Genomic DNA, 24313 nt, shown 5'->3' with positions numbered 1-24313 from the left:
TAGGTTAAGAAACATATCTGCCCTAATATAACAGCATAGACAAATATATCTCAGTGCCTAAGGTCATTTATTCAGAGTGATGCTACAAAATAACATCTGCAAAGCTTTCCAAAGATATACTTTCCATCTGACAGGCAGGATCTTCAGAGCTGAAATCTAGGCAGTTTAAAAAAAATTGTCCAGACTCTGGGAGAACCATGACAAAGAGCACTGGGAAGTAATCCCTTCCCCAAGATGTTAATTTTTCTGACTGTTGAGTTACAAAGATAAGCTTTTCTCCTTACCACAATAGCTAAACTGTTCTCTTTCAAGACAAAACGTAATCTTAGCCAATAGATGGGGAGAGCTTACTGCCATGTAAATATGCTAATCAAAGAATAACTAAAATATAGGAAACCTGGTAAGCAGAAAGACAAGTCTGAATGCACAGGATTCCACTGAGACACTAATTTAAGTACTCAGCAAAACACCCCGGAGGCAAAGGATCAGTTGACTTCCTTCCTTGGAATCTGACAATCACAGGATCTCAGTTACCTCAGTGTAGATAGGTCCAAAGGTTGTGCAGCCACATGGAGACCGAGTGGTTTTTCAGAAGGCATTTCCTTTTCTAGTTTTACTAAGTATCTAGCAGTAATCTTTCCTTTCTACAGGCCGCATAAATACTCCACCATACCACTCATCTGGTCATGCAACCTCTCTCCCATATGCAGAACACAATCCAGTACTTAGAAAATATACTGTAGAAATGCATCTGTAGAGCCATAAACTACAGAGAAATAAAGAAATTAAGTAGGATCATATGTTATGGAAAGCTGGGGAGGGGGTATTCTTCAGTGATCACAAAATAAGCTCTTGTAAATGCTTAATAATCTGCATTTGGCAAACCATTCTAAGGAAAGATGGGGGAGCAGGAAGTCTAAGCCACAACATTCTGTGTCCAGCCACAACAATTTTCACAGGTCAAGAGCAAAAATTTGCTTATTTCAGTAGTCACTAATCTTTCACAACTATATTCATCTTGTCTGGAACTCATGGGTCTAGGAGATATTGCTTCCTCTTATTCCCAAACGCTTCTAGTTGTAAAAAATCGGTGTCTGTTCATTTGTTTAGGCTGGAAATCTGTAGTTCTCTCTCTCTAAAAAGAGTTAATATCCTATCCAATGCCAGGGTAGTTCTTGCATCCAACATTCTCCACTATTTGTTAGGCCATTAGTTTAGAAACTTTTTTTTAAAAAGCCACATTCTTAATCAGGTAAGTGAAAATTATGGGTTCCCTGTAAATCAGAGCTGGAAAAGCATAAAGCAGGAAAAATACAGCATTAGAATATGACTCATATCTTCCTCAATGTTCAAAGGTACCGAGGTATTAAGTTTTTGAAAAATTGTTTTTGTAATTGACTTCAAGGTCAACAAATCTATTAATCATCAATATAAGGAAATGAACAAATAAACAGGCACTGGATTGGTGGAATTCTAACAAGATGCATTCACTGCATAGAGATTTGTTAAGCATGAAAGACATAACATGAAGACAGCAAACATGAAAGCTACTGATAACATGCAACCAACAGGAGACACAGCATACATGAAGAATTGTGTTAGGTTGGTCATAAGGCTTTGGAGGATAAAATAATACATATGGGAGAAAATTGAAAAAAATAAAAATCAAGCTTCTATTTAGGTGTGTTATTGTGTTAACACATGATCAAACATTAAGATTTTATGAAATTAAGCATTCAGAATTATATTTTTCTAACCTGTGTGCCTTCACTATCCACTTGAAGATAACAAGATAAGGACTGACAAGACAAAACATTTGTTGTGAGCTATTTCTATTATGCAGAAAAATACAAAAAAGCAGTTTAAATTTTAGCAATAATTTTGTGGTGTTTTCATCTTAAACAGTGGCAATAACATCAAGGAAATTTGCAGCATCATTAAGACTGCAAAAAGATCAAGTTCCTAATACAAGATCAACTGCTCAAACAGTGAAGTTAAATGTAATCAAGGAGGAGAATAAAAGTTTTCCTGTGGTAAATATCAGAAAATTTGAACGTGTGTGGTAGACTCTATTCAGGAAAGACAAGTATGTTGCAGGCAGGGATTAGCATCTTTTACATCTATCAGTGAATAAAATAATTCTTTTGTAAATGTGGATTAGGATTCAAAGATTATTAGGGAAGGATACGATCAGTGCCTTGGAATATCACACAACCTTTCACCAATTCTCCCATGATGCAACCAACTGACCAGATATCAACTGAAAGTAAAAGTGAAATGATAAAATTATGAAGTGTTATGAACTAAAGTGGAAAACAAAAAAAACATTTTTACATTCAAAACACAACAATGCAGAAAATGAAACTGCTAACATGTTTTTGAACTATAATAACAAACATTTATTCTCATTGCAATTAAAAACAATATCCTATTATGGAAGGTCTTTTAATTTGTCAATATATACTTTAATCCTATTCTTAATCGATCACATTTGAGTTCCCTTGAAGTGCTGTGAAGGATACAATCTCTTCCTGGAAACAGGACTTTATGGAGGACCATTTCTGCCATTATGCACCCAACAGACCAGATATCCACTATCAAATGTTAGGTGTAATAGGGACAAAAATTAAACATTTTTTAAAAATTCTATAAATATATTTTCAAATGCTATGCACATTCTGAATATTTATAATCACACTGAAAAGTAGTGGTCATTACAAATAATTCATATAATATATACACATATACAACCCGAATACTTTATACAGTCTTCATAAACTATAGATTATATTCCAGGCAAAAGAAAAAGCTGTGTAATATTGGGAGAGCCCCAATGGGCAGCAAAATGTTTTGTAACTAATAAACTAATGTTAATTGTATTATTCTGAAATTACAGGAACTATTAACCATTACTAACAAATCCAATTGTTTCCAGTGTGTTAAACAGAACTAATTTTTCTACAATGAAGTCCATTATCTACACACATCTATGTAATCTCCATCATGACTGATTATTGTTGTGAAAAACATCTTATCAACCTTCAAGGTTGATGTTCTAGCAAAATTTGCCACAGTACAAGTGTAAAATTATATTTTCAATATTAGTGGTTTAACATGAGAAAAAAATGTCCTAATTTGGGATTCTAGATTGAAAACCTGCAGAAACTGTTCTTGTGTAGCCCGTTTAATAGAACATGACATAGCCTTAGACAGGTAGTCCCAAACAGGGCATGAAATAGTGAAAATGTTGCTCCTCATTCATCATCACTAAGTGGTAATAAAGGACAAGAGCCCTATTAATATGTGCTCAGTGGGATATCAAGGGGATCTGAGAAATGGGGTCGAATGAGAGAGGTAGTTTGTCCACAAACCAGAGTGTGCCATGCCTCTAATGTTGCGTCTTGGGACCACATGCCTTTAGAGAGCATTCTCTCATGCAAGGGTTGTGTGGATTGTGTGCTATCCACCTGCTCTGCATCACCTTCTGCATCTCCTCAGCAGAGGGATACTTACAAACATTGCTTCTTTGGGTTTCTCAGTAGTGCTGTCTAGGCCACTTAGTCAAATACCTGTAAAACTACATGGTCGCAAAGCTGCCTCTCTCAAATGTCTGCAAGACAACCAATTAACAGGGAAGGCTAGTGATCGATCGAATGCCCCTGACAAACAAATATGGGCTTTCTATCTCACAACTTACCATTCTCTTTGTATCCCATGCCAAGAATAACTTCTGGTGCTCTGTAATATCGTGTTACCACATATGGAGTCATCATGAAATTAGTACATGCTGTCCTTGCCAGTCCAAAGTCAAGGATTTTAAGAGTACAATCTGATTTTACTACTATATTGCTGGGTTTTAAATCCTAAGGGAAAAAATATGTTCATTTAAAAGCTCAACAAATAGTATTATCAGCTCAGGAAATGCAATACAAGCCAGAATATAGAATCACAGAATCAAAGAATTGTAGAGTTGGAAGAGACCACAAGGGCCATCCAGTACAACCCCCTGCCATGCAAGATCTCTCAATTAAAGCCTCCCCAACAGATGGCCATCCAGCCTTAGTTTAAAGACCTCCAAGGAGGGAGACTCCACTACACTCCGAGGGAGTTTGTTCCACTGTCGAACAGCCCTTACTGTCAGGAAGTTCCTCCTAATGTTCAGGTGGAATCTCTTTTCCTGGAGCTTGCATCCTTTGTTCTGGGTCCTAGTCTCTGGAGCAGCAGAAAACAAGCTTGCTCCCTTCTCAATATGACATCCCTTCAAATATTTAAAAAGGGCTATCATATCACCTCTTAACAGTCTCTTCTCCAGGCTAAACATCCCCAGCTCTAAGTCATTCCTCATAGGGCATGGTTTCTAGACCGTTCACCATTTTAGTCGCCCTCCTTTGGACATGCTCCAGTTTCTCCACATCCTATTTAAAATGTGGTGCCCAGAACTGGACACAATATTCCAGGTGGGACCTGACCAGAGCAGAACAGAGTGGCACTATTACTTCCTTTGATCTAGACACTATACCTCTACTGATGCAGCCTAAAATCGCATTGGCCTTTTTAGCTGCCGCATCACATTGTTGACTCATGTTCAACTTGTGGTCTACTTGAACTCCAAGATCCCTTTCACACGTAGTCTAATTCAGCCAGGTGTCACCCATCCTATATCTGTGCATTTCATTTTTCCGCCCTAAGTGCAGTACCTTATATTTCTGTGTTGAAATTCATTTTGTTAGCTTTGGCCCGGCTTTCTAGTCTATTCAAGACATTTTGAATTTTGATCCTGTCCTCTGGGGTATTAAATACTCCTCCTAGTTTGGTGTCATCTGCAAATTTGATAAGTATGCCCCCAATTCTGTCATCCAAGTCATTGATAAAGATGTTGAATAGCACTGGTCCCAGGACAGAGCCCTGTGGGACCCCACTGGTCACTTCTCTCCAGGATGAAAAGGAGCCATTGTTGAGCACCGTTTTGGTTTGGCCAGTCAACCAATTACTGGCAACAGTTATTTTATCTAGCCCACATTTCACTAGCTTGTTTGCAAGAATGTCATGGGGAACCCTGTCAAAGGCCTTACTGAAATCAAGATATACTATATCCACAGCATTCCCTTTATCTACCAAGCTGGTAATTTTATCAGCTGAAATTTAAAGTCTTCACCTGCCATCAGAATGGCAGCTAGAAAGGAGTCAGTCTAGCCTTTCTAGGAAGGAAATTCCAGAACCTAGGAGTAGTCAACAAGAAAGCCCTCTCCCATTGCCCACTAGATGTACCTCGTGGAGCAGAGAGAAGGGCCTCCCTTAAGATCTTAAAATCTAGAAAAACATGTATGAGAAAATAAAGTCCTTCACATATTCTGGACACAAGCCACATAGGGATTTATAAGTCATAACCAGCACTCTGAATTTTACCCAGAAACAGACTAGCATCAGTAGAGCTGTTATAACATAGAAGTTGTGTGCCCTCTACAACGAACCTTGGTTAAAAATCTGGCTGTAACTCTTTGGACCACGTAATGTTGCAAAATTCTCTTCAAATGCAGTCACACATAGAGCATGTTACAATAGTCCAAATGTGATATAACTAAGGCATGTGTCACTGTGGCCAAAACAGATATCTCTAGGAACAGAGGCACCTGGCATACAACTTTTAACTATATAAATGTACTCCTGGCCGCTGTAGAAAGCTTACAGACTCAATGCTGAATCCAAGAGTACACCCAACCTGTGAATCTGTGTCTTCAGGAAGATTGTAAACCCATCCATCACAGGCCAAATCCCCAAAAGGCAATAATCTAACATACGCATGGGTGCTCTCACCTTTCCAAGTACCCTGGCTGCATGCTTGAGTTGCACAAACTGAGAAGTATTCAATATCACTGGACCAGCAGGGGGCAAAGGTACATCGACTAGGTCTGTACTAATGATTGTGCCCATGTGAGAGTGAATCCAAGTTATTTTTATCTAAAAAGTGCCAGAAAAACTGTCAAATGACCTGAATTCTTCTCTTTTGAACCAATGCTTAAAATTTGCTTAACTACTTGAAATAGCTCCACTAGACAGCTCTTTGCAGTCAAAATGATAGCAGAAAAGAAGGGAGGTAGATACTGCTGTTTGAACTGCCACAATAAGAAGAATGCAGAAGCTCCTGTGTCTGTTCAATTAGACTCAATCTGAGTTTTTAAGTAATGCTACTCTATATACTGACTGACTTGTTTCATAGCCACCAGCTACCTGGAAAACCAGAGGGCCTCTCACCCTGCATAGGTTGAGTCTACAAGTAATCTGTCCATGACAACTGAAATATTGTTAATCCAATCCAAGACCACATTGTTGCCAGCTCCCTGTAAAGCCAGAGGGATGGTTTAGCTCAGCACAGAAAAAAAAAGGTCCAGAGTATGCCAAATACCATCTGGGACAGACCCAGGGTTGTCATGATAGACATGAAGTCCTCAACCACTCCTGACAGGGCAATCTCAGCATTGAGGTCCCTCAGCACAACGAACAAAGAGGACTCTAGCACCCACCTTCAGACCAGCTAGCTCAAAAAGGGAGACTGTTCAGCAGTGGGGAGGGCATTACAACAATGGCCTTCCACTTTCAAATACACACATGCACTTGAATCTCAATGACTATGAGGTAGAGGTGGGTGGAATCACAATGAACCACTCCAACTCAACATCCATATCCCTTCAAATTTAGTCTGATATTGTAAGTTGAGAGAGAGACTAACTCCCCACCACCACCTCACTGAACTAGTTTTCTGTAATACAGCCTAGGTAAGCATCCTGGATATGAGCTATTTTACCACTGACACACCTCACACCTGTAGAATTTCATCCAGGGGCAGGGATGTTACCAAGACTATCCAGGCTAATTGAGGTAGATGGATAATTTGAGGGTGACCCTGTTGCTGTCTCCTTTTCAATGAAAGTGTAACTTTCTCCCCTTCTACAACTCCCTATGCCCTCTAACATTGTGACGGCTGCTTCCTGAGCTACAATGTCTTGTCCTCCCCCATTCTGGAAGTATATTCTTCATGTGATAGGTTAACAATATAATCACAAATGTTAAATATGGCAATCCTGCTAGCAAATACTGAGAGTACATAGTTTCTTCTATTCTCTCGAGCATTAGGACATGATCATGCCCTCATGCTCCTACTGAAGTGGCTCCCCTAAGTTCTAGAACACCCTTGTCCTCTCACCACTCTTTGTCTGAGGGGCTCATTTTCCCTGTCGGAAAACATCAGTCCAGGCACAGGCATCTGCAGTGTATCCTGAGCAATTAAGAAAGATGAAAAGAATTAATTTAGCTTCTTCTCAATCCCCTCATCATCCTACACTATTCCTTTAATTTCGTTGTTATTTAACCATCCACCTGCCTCTATAGTTGATTTCCTGCTCCTGATGTATTTAAACTATTCTTTATTGTTGGTCTTGATGTTAGCATCAATATGTTCCTTATAATCTATCTTGCATCCCTAATTGTATGCTTACCATTTCTTTCTGCACGTTTGAGTTGCCTTTATTTAGCCTCACCTGGACAAGAGTTCCAGTTCTGAAGGAAGTTTTTTCCATCTCACTGTTTGTTTGTCACTTCCTTCACACTGTTTGTTACCTGTGATGGTGACTTCCTGGACTCTGTATTACCTTTCCTGATTTGTTGGATCCATTCTACCTGAGACGATGAACTTTTTCCAGTATTAATATGAATGAGGTCAAGTAGTAAAAGACAGTTACTGATATGTTTGTAAAAGCACTACCTACTCTGTGGATGATACCAGCTGAATGAAGATGTTTGATACCACATAACATCTGATACAGGAGGTAGGACATTCTTTCATGATCCAGCTCCATATGAATAACTTGGCACAAGTTAGCATCCATCAGTTCCATAACCAAATACCTTCAGTATTTAAAAAAAAAGTATTATTTTTTTAATTTACACACAGACATGTACAAGTCACCTGTGTAAAATCCACTGCAATGTTTAAACTATTAACTTGCTTATACAAAGTATACTTTCAAAGATTAAAGTCTATAGTACTTGACAAATTCATATGTTTATCTGGATATTTCTGTCTTTCCATAATAAAAATCAAATTCAATAAAGTAAAGTATCAAAATATAAAGCATGTCAATAGTGTCATAAACTTTATATCATGAACAACATACTAATGACTTAACAGAAGATCAATGTGTCAAAAGCTCAATTTTTTTTAAATCTTATATCTTTAACTTAGTATTTTTAAGGATTTTACTTTTTTACTTTTTCTATTAATGTGGTGTTTTAATTGTGTTTTAAAATTGTATTGTTTATTGTTGTTGCCCTTAAGCATCTTTTATGAGCTGCCTTGGATCCAATTTGGGAGAAAGGTGGTATATAAATAAAATGAATAATAAATAAATATGTCACTGGCAGAAATGTAACAGTAACTTAAGTAGATTAAAAGCAGTAACATTTGTTTAAATCCAGCTGCTAGTTCCAAAGATAGTAGATACACTGAATCCATTACAAAAAAAGAACACTTATATAAATTATACTGCTTTAGCGGATAAAAAAGGGAAAGGGGCACCATCTTTAAGACTAACTGTTTTATTTTAGCACAAGTTTTCATGTATATCAATCCTGAGAGCCATTAGGGCTGAAGGGCGGGATATAAATACCTAAATAAATAAATAAATGTATTCAGACGCCCTGATAAAGTGATATCAAAGCCACAGGTTTTTAAGCACAGTTACATACTTTTGGAAGTGGGATTGAATGTAATAGGAAAAGGAAAAGGAAGATGTATATTGTGTCCTTGGCCATAAATCTTCAAAGAGCTGTGTGAGATAATACAGGCCTTTCAGGTAGATGAGGAGTAGCCTTTAAAGTAGCCTGTTAGAATTGACATGAGAAAATCTGCTTACTGAGAGTTAGCTGTTAGGTTCAGACCTCTTTAGCAGACAAGGATGATACCATGGACCAAGTCTGTGGTATCCAACTCTTGGCTCAGACCTGGGTGGGTCCCTGAACCAACACAGTGACAAGTGGGTGTTTACACACCCACCTACTGTCATGCCCTGGATCCACTACTGCCTTGCCTCTTACCCACTTTTGCCATCACATCTTCCCTGAAGACCTGTGTTGTGGCCCATAAGGATGGAAACAGGGTGCCTGGCTACACCCACGTGGGCATATGCCCCTTCCAACTTCAGAGGCCACAGTGGGGGCCTTGAAGGAAGATGCAACAATGGTGGCAGGTAAAGTATCTGCCAGCTGTTGCTGCAGGGTTTCAAGAAAATCTGTGGCAAACAGCTGATCTTTTTGGACCAGATTAAGACCCCTTTGGGCTAGGATAGGTCCAGGACAGCCAGATTGGCACCTGGGCTGACCAATCCCGACCTGGGGCTAATGGTCTGCATCATCCAGACAAGATGATATGAGGCCGTGGGAAACATGGGCCTTTCCGCCCATGCATACAGGACCTAGGAGATTCCTTTTGTTACATGTGAATTTATGAGTACTTGTGCATATGGATATACAGTGTGCCCACATCATACGCTGAAAGCTGTGTGGCAGAAGTTTCAGTGGCGTGCGCACCTGTGGCGCATGCACCATGCGTCATACACGAGCCCCATTATTTTTAATGGGGCTCAAGCACACGTGTTATTTGCCTTATGCGGAGGGCTCCAGAATGGATCCCCCGTGTAAGGTAAAAGCACACTGTATTTTGTGTACCATGATTCTAACAGTTGTACCATGTGTGTGATGCTTCAAAAGGTCTACTCTAGGTAGGACTAGCAACTGGATTTAGGCCAAGAATGTAACCCAATCATAATTTCAATCAACATTATTTGCCTTAGGGACTGCTTCTCTTTTCAGGAACCTGCCCTGAACCAAGATCTGCAGTAGATATATTTTATTTATTATATTTTTTAAGTAGCTCTGCTTGCAATATTTTATTTACTATTATTTATTTCATTTATAAGCAGCCTTTCTCCTGGAAAGGGGCCCAAGGTGGCTCACAGAAGCCTGATCATTAGTTCCACAGGGAATGGCCTTTCCCTCTTTACTTCCTAAACTGTGGAATGCCCACCCTTTACTAATGCCTGTTTGTCAGATTTTAGAAAAACTGTTCAAATGTTACATTGATGTTTCAAACTATTTCTGTTTTGCTGTGATTTTAATAATTTAAAATAATTTAACTTGGGCTTTTTGACCTTATTAATTATTCAGATTTCTTATAAATGCAGTACAGAAATATTAATGATAGTGATAACAAGAAATACCTTCTATTAACTACACATATCATTGAAATACCTTCTCCTCCATGCATATTGTGGGGAAATTAAGTAACTGACTTCTCCATCATTTCTAACTGAAATTTGATTTTACCATATCTAAATATTAAAAGAATGCATAAAAAATACACAAGTTATTTATCAAAGCACTACACCCCACATATGATAAAATCTGACAGTGATTATTTATTTTACTTAGCAGAAATATCTGAAAGTCATCTAGATCATTTTCATAATGTTATGTGGAAACTATTTTCTAACAAGTCAAAGAGCAATTGTATACGAAATGTAAATGGTTATCAGGTATTATGTGTTTAGCTACTTGTTTGACTGCTTTTCTTGTAAAGAGGAAAGCAACAAATAACTGAAGACATGTGAACAATAAATATAAAGACTGAAAAAAAGTTGTAGTACCCCCCTCCCTTTTTTTTTCAGAGTCTTGATAGTTCCTGGAAGTGCAGCCTAAATCCAAATACCAGTCTCAATTGGAGTATACCCACTCAATCAATGGGAACTAGTAAAACAACAATTTTTAAGTTCCACTGATTCAATGAGTCTACTTTAGAATCATAGAATCATAGAATCGTAGAGTTGGAAGAGACCACTAGGGCCATCCAGTCCAACCCCCTGCCATGCAGGAAATCCAATTCAAAGCATCCCTGACAGATGGCCATCTATCCTCTGCTTAAAGACCTCCAAGGAAGGAGACTCTATCACCCTCCGAGGGAGTGCATTCCACTGTCGAACAGCCCTTACTGTCAGGAAGTTCCTCCTAATGTTCAGGTGGAATCTCTTTTCCTGTAGCTTGCATCCATTGTTCCGGGTCCTGTTCTCTGGAGCAGCAGAGAACAAGCTTGCTCCCTCTTCAATATGACATCCTTTCAAATATTTAAACAGGGCTATCATATCACCTCTTAACCTTCTTTTCTCCAGGCTAAACATCCCCAGCTCCCTAAGTCGTTCCTCATAGGGCATGGTTTCCAGACCCTTCACCATTTTTGTCGCCCTCCTTTGGACACGCTCCAGTTTCTCAATGTCCTTTCTGAATTGTGGTGCCCAGAACTGGACACAATATTCTAGGTGGGGCCTGACCAGAGCAGAATACAGTGGCACTATTACTTCTCTTGATCTAGACACTATACTTCTATTGATGCAGCCTAAAATAGCATTGGCCTTTTTAGCTGCCGCATCACACTGTTCACTCATGTTCAACTTGTGGTCTACTTGGACTCCTAGATCCCTTTCACACGTAGTTTCATTCAGCCAGGTGTCACCCATCCTATATCTGTGCATTTTATTTTTCCGCCCTAAGTGCAATACCTTACATTTCTCTGTGTTGAATTTCATTTTGTTAGCTTTGGCCCAGCTTTCTAGTCTATTCAGGTCGTTTTGAATCTTGATCCTGTCCTCTGGGGTATTAGCTATTCCCCCTAATTTGGTGTCATCTGCAAATTTGAAATTAGCTGTCATCAACAACTGGATTTAGGCCTTTATATATAACAATTAATTATAAATAAAATTCTGCCATATAGAGCACAGAGACAAATTGGTCCTAAATTCTATAATAGACATTGGTCCAAAATATACTGCAGATATAATCCAGTTTGAGACTGCTTTAACTGTCCTGGCTCAGTGCTAGGGAATCCTGGGAACTGTAGTGTGTTGTGGCACCAGAGCTCTCTGACAGAGAAGGCTAAATGTTTCACAAAACTACTATCGCCAGAATTCCCTAGTATTGAACCAGAACAGTTAAAGCCATCTCAAACTGGATTATTTCTGCAGTGTGTTTTGGACCTTTTATCAAGAAACTGGCAGGACAAGACACTTAAACTTACACATCTTGAAATTCTTCTAGTGACTTCTGCGGTGTGAATACATTTAACAGACTAATAATCTGTAAAAGAAGAAATAAAAAAAATCATGATCTCCAGTGTAATACAAACGGTGCAAAATGGTCATGTTAGCATGTAAATCAGCCGGTTTAATAACCTCTTGCCTGTTTAAAGGACAGCAGTCAATACAAGGTTAATTTTAGAAGTTCACCATCTCTGACCTATTCAAGGGTAGCCATGTTGACCATGCAGCAAAATACAACAAAATACACAAAACAGTGATACATGGAAGTTATTTTTCTGCTGCTAATGCATTTGGAATGTTATTCCCTATGTTTTACTGCCCTTTGTTCCCAGTCTCCACATGACTAAGAAAGGAAGTGGCCTCTGCTTTAGCACTGATCTCTCTCCAGTCTGGACCATCTTAACTGACAACAGAAGTAACATCTGAAAACTTGCACAATACATTTTGTGAATTTTAGTTGTCCCAATAAAGGGATCATTGTTTTGTACATTTTGTATTTTGATGTACCTCTGTAGAATTTGCAGGGATTTGCCACATATCTCCGAAGAAGAGTTGCTATTTCATTAAAAATGTGGTACACAAAAAGATGTTGGTTTATTGATGGATTATAATTATATACATGTAACTTGGAACTGATTAACAAGAGCATGTTAAGAATTGGCATGTAGGGTCAATTATTACATTATGGAAACAGCATGGCTTCCTCTAACGGGACTATAGGAGGTATATCAAGTAAAAAACTGGCCCACTGAGCTCAGTACTGCCTGAATCACTTGGCAGCAGTTCTACAATTTTCAGACAGGACTCTTTCACAACCCTGTCTGGGGATCCCAAAGACCAAAGTATCTGCCACCGAATGGAACTCTGTCCATTATGACAAGAACAGAGAGATTATGTGGTAAATCCACTACACATGGTACTCCACATAATTTCACATGCCTTTGCATCAATACAGCAAGGTGGGCAAGAACATGGGAGAGCCATAACCATGATACTCACATAATGAAAGAATTACTCATTGCAACAATCGTACTTATTAGATTTTCCACTATTTCACCTTAACTAGCTACCAACTGTTGTTTTTTATTTCTATTATTCAACTGGAAGTAATAAAAAGGTATCTAAATATAGCACCTTTGAGACTAACTGAAAGAGAGAAGTTGGTGGCATGAGCTTTCATAGACCTGAGTCTACCTTCTCAGATGTACACATGTATCTGAGGAAATAATCACAAGTCGATGGAAGCTCATGTTGCCAACTCACATAACTAATTGTGAAATTAGATCATAGAAGTGTATATACACTAATAAATACAGTTGGCCCTCAGTATCTGTGGACTTGCCATCCATGGATTCAAGCATCCGTAGATGGCAAGCCCATGTTGTCCCCAATGGCAGCACGTGTACATGACTGCACCACCATAGGTACAGTCTGTGTTGTACTGAGTGGTGGCATGTGCACATGCTGGCACTAGGGACAACGGGGGCTTTTCCTAATGGTGGCACAGACATGTGCATGCACTGCCAATGAAGTCTTGTTGTCTCTAATGCCGGCACAGCTGCATGCACATACCGCCATTGGGGACAACAGAACTTCAGCATCTGCAGATTTTGGCATCTGCAAGGACAGGGCTAGAACGGATCCCCTGCAGATACTGAGGGCTGACTGTACACTCTTTCAGTTAATCTCAAAGGTGCTTTCCATACTTGTGTGTTTTTGTGAAGGTGAGTTGCAAATAGTTCCTTATGAAACAAAACCCTGAATCTGTTAGTTTTTTCAAAGCACAATAATAAAGCAATGAGTACCAAGAGATCTTCACATTTGCCATTTTCATCTCAATTGTTTAAATAGTTGGTTATTGTTGCACTGAAAATTTGCTTATAGCATTTCAACATAAACTGTCCAATGGAAGAACTACATGAAGTAAACTCAAGTCTATGAAGAATATTTAAATCAAAGCAAAAAAACTTCTATGACATTTTCAGTTTAGTGTTATTAAGCAGTGAAACTTTAATGCTTAAAACATAAAGAACTTTCTGAGAATAATTAACTTATAATGAATTAACTACACAGATTTTTGTTACTATCGGGTTACATTAAATTGAGGAAACAATTCAGTAGAAATCACTAGATCTTGGTCCAACAACACATGCTATGTTGAACAGAAATTGACATTTGCTCAACACAATGACCAAGAAGCAAATTTATATGCAGGCATTATTTTCAACAGGCAAGTTGGGTACACACACATATATTTGTGTATATACACTTCTATGACCTAATTTCACAATATTACCAATGAAATAATTACTCACATTTTTATGGTTGACACACTTTAAGAGAACAAGTTCTCTGTAAGCTCGTTTTGCATGTGTTTGGTTTTGAAAAGGACGACTCAGTTTCTTTACAGCAACATTTATTCCAAGGACTGTATCAAATGCAGCACTGAAAGGTTGAAACAGAAACATCCTGTCAGAAGTTTTTTAAAATCAGGGCCAGCTACTGAAAAAGCTGCATGTCTGCTTCTACTCATTTAAACAGAAGGCTATATAGAAGGCACCTACTTTAAAATCACTACATTGGCTGCCTATTAGTTTCTGGGCTCAGTACAAGGTGTTGGTTATCACCTATAAAGCCCTACATGGCCTGGGTCCAGTCTACTTGAAGGAACGCCTCCTCCCATACAATCCTTCCTGTACACTCCGATCCTCTGGGAAAAACCTTTTACAATCTAGAAAGACCAGACTGGCAGTGACCTCCCGGAGGTCCTTTTCTGTCACCACTCCAAAAATTTGGAATGACCTGCTGGAAGAGATTCGCCAATTATCCTCACTCAAGGCTTTTAAAAAGGTGACAAAAACCTTTCTCTTCCATTAGGCCTTCCCCGATTGATAATGTCCAGAACCAATTGAATCCCCCTTTTATTATTTTTCTTACTTGTTTTTAACTTTGATGCATTGTTATGTACTTCTTAAACATTTTTTTTTACTGTTTAATTTTATTGTTGGGAGGGAGGGTTGGGTCGGGGTTTTGTGGGGCTTGCTGTTTTTATTGTTGCATATTGTATTTTCCTTGTTGTTACCCGCCTCGATCCTCAATCGGAAGAGGCGGGATATAAATAAATATTTATATTATTATTATTATTATTATTATTATAAAATACGCTAATAAATTGTTGATTAGAGAAACTCTTACCCTTTCCTCCCTCCCCACCCCTTATTTATGTAGGTCTCTTTCCTGTGTTTCATCCTACCAATTCTCTAACACAAACACTTATCAATGTTGCCTAATCCAGTCTTCCAAAACTGAAGACAAAGACAGCCCTGCCACCTTGGACTGAGGAAATTTAGTGCAGCATTATAGTGGGTCTGCACATGAGTGTATTCTTCTAAGTAACAGAGAGCACAAAAGACCCATATTCGGGTTTCAGAACAAGACGCTGCGATAACGATGCTGTGAGTGGTAGTGGAATCAGGCAAGATGGCAGGCTGAAGCACCTGGACAAACTGCTTCTGCCTCAAAGTAAATAGCAAATTAAACAAGCAAATTCATTAAACTATAACTAGAAAGGAAAACTTAAATCATTTCAACAGTTCTATTTTAATAAACCAAAAATAAATCAGATCTTATTATTAACACTTCTGTGCACAAGATAAATTGTCAGAGTGGATAATATTTCTTGAGGCATAGTCAGAATTATGGGAAGCTATTAAGGAAATTTCAAAATTTTCTTTCAAAATTTCAAAATCCTGTGATAAGAACCAAACTCATACTTCCAGTGAATACTTTCTGTTTGGACAACTCTACCTTTACTGGTTCACAAAACAGCTCATACTTATTTTGAAACTGATACTAGCTGAGGTTAATACTACTCACCAAACAATGCCTTGTGCCCCAGAACCAATGGGTTTCAATTGCTGGTATCGTTTTAGTACAGTGAATGTTGAATCTGCAACTTGTACACTGTAAAATTGACTATCACATTTACTCTCACTCATGATGTAGTGTCATGTAGTCTATTTCCCAGGATCTGGCACAGTTTCCAAGATCTGTGTAAGGAGAACCAAAAAACAACAACTGTGAAATGTTTTAGCAAGTCTGTTATTCAATCAGTTTCTTTTGCAGCATACACAGCCCATCTGAGTCTACATTGCTCTGTAAATATGCACACAGAACTGCCATACAGCCTTACATTTCCTAATGAGATAAAAAGAGAAGAAACAAAACATATGTACATTCAGGTAACTATCAAGAGGCTGGACCAATATGAAAAAACACCCACAATACATTTTAGCATAATGATTTGTCATTGCAATGTCATCCAAATTTCACAGAATTTTACAGATTATAAACTGCCCATTGCGCATTATGTAACATGTCATTCAGTCTGATTATTCAAGATCACCTGTTATCATATCAACTGCTATAGTAGCATTGTCACAATCACAGCAACATGGTAGTGTAATCTGAAGGCCTTAAGTAATAAATTAGCAAACTAACAACAAATGAGAATTGTGCAGACAGGGTAGAACTCTTAGACTTGAGCAACAAATATTTAACAACTCAAACAAAGCAGGTGGGTATCTGTCTTTCATTCAGATGCTTCTTCAGCCAGCACTTTAGCTAAGAACCAGGCTTTGCTCCCCGTGTGTGGATGGGGAAATGGGAGGAAAACTAGGCTTCCATTAAAAAACCTGCAACCCAGTAATGTTAAATGGCACTTCAACACATCCCAACATCATCTGGCCTCCAGGGATGGGATCAGTGAAGGCATTATGATACCTTGTCTCCCAAATGGTTTCTCTTTCCTGAATTATGCCATGAAAACATTTTCACTGTCTATGATGGGACTGAAACCACGATATTTTGCTCTTAAAGGCAGTTTCCCTTAACATGAAACAACTGTACAGCAACAAGAGCAGACCACAGTACAATGATTCAAATAAACAGATCAGACCCTGAAATAAACAAAGATGGAAACTCTGTCACCATATTAGTGACAGATTGATTACACTTTTAGATTGCCCAATAACCAATGTTTTAGCAGCAGCAGAACCATATATTAAGAATTTTAAAAATATGAATAATAAAATAGTGATGAAGATAGCACATAACAAAAACAAGATAAATTCAGTGGTGAGGAGAAAAGACATGACAGCATATGAAACTCAAATTAAACTGATACTAAAACTCAGACTGTTAAGATCTAATGTATAAACTGGAAAGCTTCTGACTAAGACATGTGTTTAATTTTTGAAGCTTTTGTATGTTTTTACATTATTTTATATTTTTAATTTGTGCATTTTTTTCTTTTTTAAAAAATATTAAGGTTTTAAAATTTCACTTTCTTTGAGAGCTACCTTGGGTCCTGCTCTGGGAAAAAGGCAGCATACAAATACAATTAAATAAATAAGTAAATAATGTGTTAAAGTTGTCCTTAAAACACCTAGGAATAAAAAAAGTTCTTCAACTGAAGAACTATAGCAGTTGAGGAAGGACTTCCATAAACAGGATGCCATAGAAAGGCTGTCTTTCTTAAAACCACCCCATTTGGTGGGGGAGGTCCCCTAGAGGAGGGCCCAGGATGACAATCTAAGAGCACTGGTTAACTTACCAGTTCCAGTTCTGAGGAAAAGGTGGGATATGCATGAAGAAGATGGATGGATATGGTAATCTACTTCCAGGCTGTTTAGGACTTTAAAAATAAAGGGCAGCATTTGGGATACTCAAACAACTCAGAAAACCTTATAATGTCAACCACGTTTGTTCATGTGCTTGTTTTCTAATGGGACATAACACTACCATCTGTTATTAATGCCCTTCTGCATTATACACAGAATAAGCAGAACAATCTTGACATAAGGGAATAAACCAGAAATACCCTTAATATGTGAAAAGGCAATAGTGGGAACTGAGAGGATATTTCACCTCTCAAGACGTCAAGTCACTGCTTAAGCTGATAAATTAATACTCATTTGGAAGTGCAATTCTACTTTTGTGGACTGAATCTAAACAGTAGGTTTTAAATACTAGCACAGGCATTAAATCGCTAATCAATGCTTGTGGTATCATCAGCACTGCTTTGTAATTACTTTGCTTACACTTAACCTGTCAACACAATTAGTATTCTCTATGTCTTCCATTTCATTTGTTTCTGGACCTAGTGACCATATTCATCTTTTTGTATCTATCACTGTCAAATTAGGATAAAATTCTGTGCATTTGATGAAATGGATTTTCATCCACAAAAGCTTATCTCATAATGAATTTGTCAGGCTTTAGATACCTCAAGACTGTACTGTTTTTACTGCAACAGATTAACAGAGCTGTCCCTTTGAAAAGTTAGACAAGGTTCAACTATTTACTCAAACTGTGATTTAGATTTGTCTTTTATGTTTAAATGTTCAGAGATTTTTAAATTGAGTAACTAAATAAATTAAAAGAACCAGTATTGGGTGTCTTCACTGTTGCTACAAAGATAACATTAATCTCAGTTTTCTGAGGTAAACATTTGCATGCAAAGAATGTACATTAACACGAACACACACAACCTATCCCATCTACAACCTTTAGTGCTCTTAGATCATATTCATGTCTGAGTATAAAGAATTTCTTAGCCTAAATCTAACTGCTAGTACTAGCTATAAGAGACCCACTGAATCAGAGGGGTTATTTCAATGGATCTTCTCCAGTTGGAACTAACAACTGGATTTAGATCTTACACTATGGGTGGGTAGCATAGGTTCTGTGTGCTATGCAAAATTCTTCAAGTATATTTAAGATGACACCCAACACGTCATCATCGTCGTCATCATCATCACTGTTATATTTTAAAAATCCGTTAAGCACCATATCTTGAAGAATACCTGCTTAGGCCATGAAATGCTGTGGCATATGTGGACAATTTTCTTCCTCCAAACCCTGCACCGGTATCTTTAAAATCTGGTGCAACTTGTAAGACTAACACAGGCTTAGCAATAACTCGCCTCAGGAACAAACTGTCTCCAGCTGAATAGGACCACTGTTGCATGCAGTTCTGGAAAGTGCTTCTCCTTCTACCTGTGCCTGGAAAGAAGAAACAATCATGTGCACTACATTTTAGAACAAATATCTTCCACACTGAAAATGGCATCTCCTTTCTTTCCTGTAGTTGGACGAGATGGAAAAATGATACAGAAAGTCCCAACATGCAACTTTATCAGTCTCCATTTGGGAGAATGTGCCTGAGTTGGAAGGACTAAAATTCTTTTCCTGCCAGTTTCATTCATCCATCCTTCCCCAAAACAAAAAGAGAAGGACAAAAAGAAAAGCAGTCTTTAGCTGTGCTATGTGCCTAAGAAAACCCTATGAAATCCATGAGATCATTGTAAGTTAACAGACAACTTAAACCCTATGAAATTCATGGGATTGCTGTAAACTGACAAGAAACTTGAAAGTGTGTGTGCATGCACACACATGTGCTTAGCCAAGCAAATAGGGAATCCTCCTTTTCTTTATTTCTACGTGTGTGTGGGGGGGGGGGGAGGTTGCAAAGGAGAAATCTAGAATATGAGGTATCATCCTAACCAATTCCACTGAATAAAACAAAGCTGAGTTGTCAAACTGTTCCCTCCAGCAAGAAAGGAGAAAGTACAAATTTGTATTCAGTCTCCATAATACAGTGGGTCCTTGCTATCTGCTAGGGAACCCCCGTGGATAACAAAATCCGTAGATGCTCAAGTCCCATTAAAAACAATGACACAGTAAAATGGTGTCCTATATATAAAATGAAAAATCAAAGTTTGCTATCTGGATTTTATACTTTTAAAAAATATTTTCAAGCTGTGGATGCTTGAATGCATGCATAAAAATCTGTGGATAAGGAGAGCCTACTAGAACATTACAAAGGTTACCTGCAGGCAGAGCTTCTTTCACCTTTCCAGAGGAAAACTCTTTAGCTCCTAAGACTCAGAAAGAGAACAGGAATCACTATCATTAGCATTTCAAGAAGCAGAACAATGCTGGTGGCAGCTGCCTCTTATGGCTCTTCCTATTCAAGGGCTTAAAGGAAGTGATTACTATTACAGTTATCCTCTCTGTCCCAAATAAATAAGTGCTCTTAAGTCCAGGATGAGGTCAATAAAATTCTTAGATATGAAAGTATTTGCCTAAATTGATTCTCTCAAAAAAGTACACAAATGTTTTAAGTGTTACAAAAACCTAGAAATCACTACTTACTTAAAGACTATCACTTATCCACAGATTTTTTTCAAGCTTTTCAGAGCAGCATCAATTTTCACATCCTCAGGCTAACCATATGGTTAACACATCCTATTTCATAACTGATTCTATGAAGTCTATATAGGGTGGGTGCGGAAACTTCCGAGCCGGGCTGGAGAATCTGCGGTCGCCACATATGGTGGGGGGAGCTCAAAAACAGCCGTGGCCACATCCCTGCCATATGCGGCGACCGTATGAAAGCAGCAAGGGCGACACTGTACAAGTACAGTAGAAGAAAATCCACTCACCAGGATTCATGGAAAGAAGTGACTTAGCACGGTCCCGATGACAAGGTGAGGGGGCGCCTCACTGGGAAGGTGTAAGTGAAGGGCAGAGCAAGCTGCAGGCGTCCGGGACGCCCAGGGTATGGAAAAAAAGAGCCATGTTTGCACTACCGTTCTGATAGTCTTGGAGACAGGGAGGGCTGGGTGGGCAGGGAGAGCTGACCAATCCAAGCAAGCTTCGTATACAACATGTTTTCCTGCTAAGTACCTGCATGTCATTAGCATTTGAATTAAAATTACCATATTGTAATCAAACTGATGTTTTTTTTTAATTTTTATTTGGTGTGTGTTGGGAGAGAGGTAGTCTTATACGACAAGTATATCCCAAACTCTATATTTTAAATTGAAAAGTTGGGGGTTGTCTTATATGCCAGAAAATACGGTACCTCTTATCAGCACCCCCTTTTAGAACAGAATTTTCGATCCACAATTCCTTTTGCAACTCTCCCTGAAAACAAACTAAGGCCCCATACAGACAAGCCAAAATAAAGCTGCTTTGGGTCACTTTGGAGGTATGCTGTTTAAATGATGCATGCGTCCTAAGAGACCAGAAGCCACGCCAAAGCCATGATCCAGTCCTAAGCACTAGAGCACAGCTTTGGCACAGCTTCCCGACTCTTAGTACACATGCATCATTGAAACAGTATACCTCCAAAGTGACCCGAAGCAGCTTTATTTTGGCCTGTCTGTATGGGGCTTAAGAGTCTAACTCACTGCCAAAACCAAGCAGCAAATATAAATCCAGGCAAGTTGACTTGAAAAGTGATTTAATTAAACCAGCCTTCCACCAATGAAATCAGAATTAACGTTCTTTAAGCCAAGATCACAGTGTGGTCATATGCTCAGTTTTGTACTGTCTCTGATTGTACTGTCAGCTCTCCAAATTTGCAGCTCTGACTTTTGTGGATTTGATTCTTCATGGGTTTGATTAATATGTGCTCTCTAGGAATCTCTAGCATCTCCTCCAACATAGCTCTGCAGAGGTCATAATAGAGGACCTAGAGATGCCTAGAAAAAACACTTTTCTAGGCATTCGTACATCCTCCAGTGCAATTCTATTGTCAACTTCTGCTGGCTGTTGGCCACAGAGCTGCACTGGAGGACCTAGAGAGTCCTAGAGAAGTGTTCTCTCAAGTATAAAAAAGTGTTGTTTTTTTATTTGCTGTTTTTCACTTTCACGGGGGTCCTGCACCCCTAATCCCAGTGAATGTGGAGGGCCCACTGTACTCATAAATCTCAAATGGGAAAAAACAACAACAAAACCAACAACCAGTACAAGTGTTATACCATGGAGGTATATCCATGTATATAAAGTATGAATTTATAATTAAAATCTCTAAATAGATCCCCCTGTATTTATTAGCAGCTACCAGTGAAATACTGCTTTTAATCTTATCATTAACTATAAAGAAAAAAAACTTGTTTTTAGAAAGCAAGTGTGATGATTAAATACTGATTAATTAAATTTATTTTGACAAAGTGATTTCAAAGTATAAAGTTTTCTTCAGAAGGAAAAAAAATATTTTTGCTAGCAAGTGCCATTGGCAAAGATTTTCTGATATAGCATTATCAAGAATGATCTCAAGTTTTCTAACTTCTTACAGTTAAATGCAATGTTTTAAAACTACATAGAGTGTTGCAATTATGGACTACAATTTAAGACATGTCCACTGTTTTCACATCATCAATTATGTTCTGCTTTTAGCACTCGGGCAGCCTCCAAAGCAAGTGCAATACAGATGAGGTACAGCTCTTGTTCCAAGTTTAATATTGGGGCCATGAAGCAAAATCTACCCTTTGTACCTCAAAAGCATATTGAATTGTGGAGACAACAATGCATCCTTCAGCTTCAAGCTCAGGAGGAAGGCTGAGGCTTGCCACTCTTGTCAAAAGTGAGAAGAACATTCATTTAATCAAGACTATTGTACACTGCAGGAGTACAGTATACTGAAATCTGTGGATGCTGAAGCCCCGTTATACACAGTGGTGTAGTAAAATGGTGTCCCTTATATAAAATGGCAAAATCAAGGTTTGCTTTCCAGAATTATCCATGAATACAGAGAGTTGACAGTATACTGAGACACCTAAAAGGGCAATTCAAGCTGTTACTAGATCAATGTTAGCACAAGCAAACTATAACCTTCTCTAACAGAATTATGTTTTGTACACATAACCTGAAATACCTAGCATTAGACACTATAGAATTCAAACCAAAGCATACTGCTTAGAACTCCAAAGTAGCTTTGTAGCTAAGTGAAAACAGATAAAAATTATGTGACCTTCACACTATCTGCCTCAACCACATTATTAGCCTATTCTCACCTTCACAATCTGAATGACCAATGCAGAACCTCATATAGATTCAGCATTACTATATTTCGTCCAATATATTTCAGGTGGGCTATCAGTGATTTATTTAACAGCAACTTCTTCCATTCATTTGTTCCATACTTTAACACAGTGTTTCTCAGACTATGTGACATGGAGGAGGAGCATTTTTGTTTTTGCCAATGTGCCAGGTAGCAGTACCATATTTGCCCCCATTGGATCCAACGGTTTATTTCTTTCCTAGAAATCTGTCAATGACCTACAGCCAACAGTTCACAGACTGACACCCGTCCACAGACCACTAGTTTGAACAGCACTGCTTTAACACAAACATGTGTCTGTGAAATTAAAGCAGAATCATATAATCATATTGTTGGAAGAACCACTAGGGACAATCAATTCAACCCCCTGCCATGCAGGAACACAGAACCAAAGCACTCCTGTGACAGATGGCCATCCAGCCTCTGCTTAAAAACGTCCAAAGGGTTAATGTTGGAAATGGCTGAATTAGACAAATTGATATATTTAATAAAATATGAAAGTCTAAGAAGATTTGTAGAAATTTGGGATCTGGTGATGAAATATTTATGTAACAAGTGGGGAATTATATCAGTTATTGGTTTTAGAGATTAATGGGATTGAATGCATTACTGGTATTTTTGGGAAAAAGAGGTTTATTCAAACAATAAAAGGCTGAATATTAGAAGACAAGGACAGAATGAAAAATATGTTATTACATCATGCATATTTAAATTTGGAAGAACTGAAGGAATAAAATGTTTGAAAAAATGGGGAAAAATCACCTTCAAAATGAAGGTTGGTTTACCTAATATAATATTTGTCTCAATTTTCAGTCAAAGTTTAAAAATGTTTATTCTTGAAAAATGTTATGTTTTATGTTGCAATAATTTTTTATTAAATAATTATAATAAAAAACCTCCAAAGGGGACTCCACCACACTTTGAGCCAGTGCATTCCACTACCAAGCAGCTCTTATGGTCAGGAACTGTACAATTACTTTGACAATTGGGGAGAGGACTTGTCCTTACTCACAAATTAACAATTTTTTAGCTGCTCTGAGACCCTTTGAGGCTGAAGAGCAGGGTAGAAATAATCTACATAAATACATGAATAATCAGGTGCATGGCTGCTAATAAGGACCACGCACAGATACTTCTACTGCAAATTTACAGAACCATTATTTTTTCCCCAGAGTTCAACCATGCAAGAGTTCTTCAAAATACTGTTAACTACTATAAAATTGTGTTGTCTGCTTTTAACCTCCTACATTCTCCCTTTAGA

At 38.2% G+C, this 24313-nt stretch overlaps 1 protein-coding gene across 9 annotated transcripts in view; it reads right to left on the bottom strand.

Moving 5' to 3' along the window:
* Window positions 1–24313, bottom strand: part of MAPK9 (mitogen-activated protein kinase 9) — a 52457-nt gene that overhangs the window by 22823 nt on the left and 5321 nt on the right. For 5 of the 9 annotated variants that reach the window (XM_089529237.1, XM_089529217.1, XM_089529271.1 and 2 more), the window contains exons 2-8: window positions 19007–19205; window positions 16017–16189; window positions 14456–14585; window positions 12119–12177; window positions 7764–7902; window positions 3698–3863; window positions 2189–2260 (exon numbers count right to left, since the gene is read on the bottom strand). In XM_089529237.1, the coding sequence (XP_089385363.1) occupies window positions 2189–2260; window positions 3698–3863; window positions 7764–7902; window positions 12119–12177; window positions 14456–14585; window positions 16017–16138 (688 nt within the window). In that variant the 5' untranslated portion in view covers window positions 16139–16189; window positions 19007–19205. Of the gene's footprint in view, window positions 1–2188; window positions 2261–2522; window positions 2595–3697; window positions 3864–7763; window positions 7903–12118; window positions 12178–14455; window positions 14586–16016; window positions 16190–19006; window positions 19206–20032; window positions 20083–24313 lie in introns of those variants that run through there. The other 4 variants (XM_089529246.1, XM_089529287.1, XM_089529227.1 and 1 more) reach the window with 3 other exon arrangements.

Source organism: Sceloporus occidentalis, unplaced genomic scaffold (genome assembly GCF_023333645.1).
Source record: "Sceloporus occidentalis isolate IW3139 unplaced genomic scaffold, rSceOcc1.0.p SCAF_1, whole genome shotgun sequence".
In the NCBI taxonomy this organism is placed as follows: Eukaryota; Metazoa; Chordata; class Lepidosauria; order Squamata; family Phrynosomatidae; genus Sceloporus; species Sceloporus occidentalis.
Note: the sequence above shows the minus strand (reverse complement) of the source record. Positions and strands in the feature narration are given on the sequence as shown.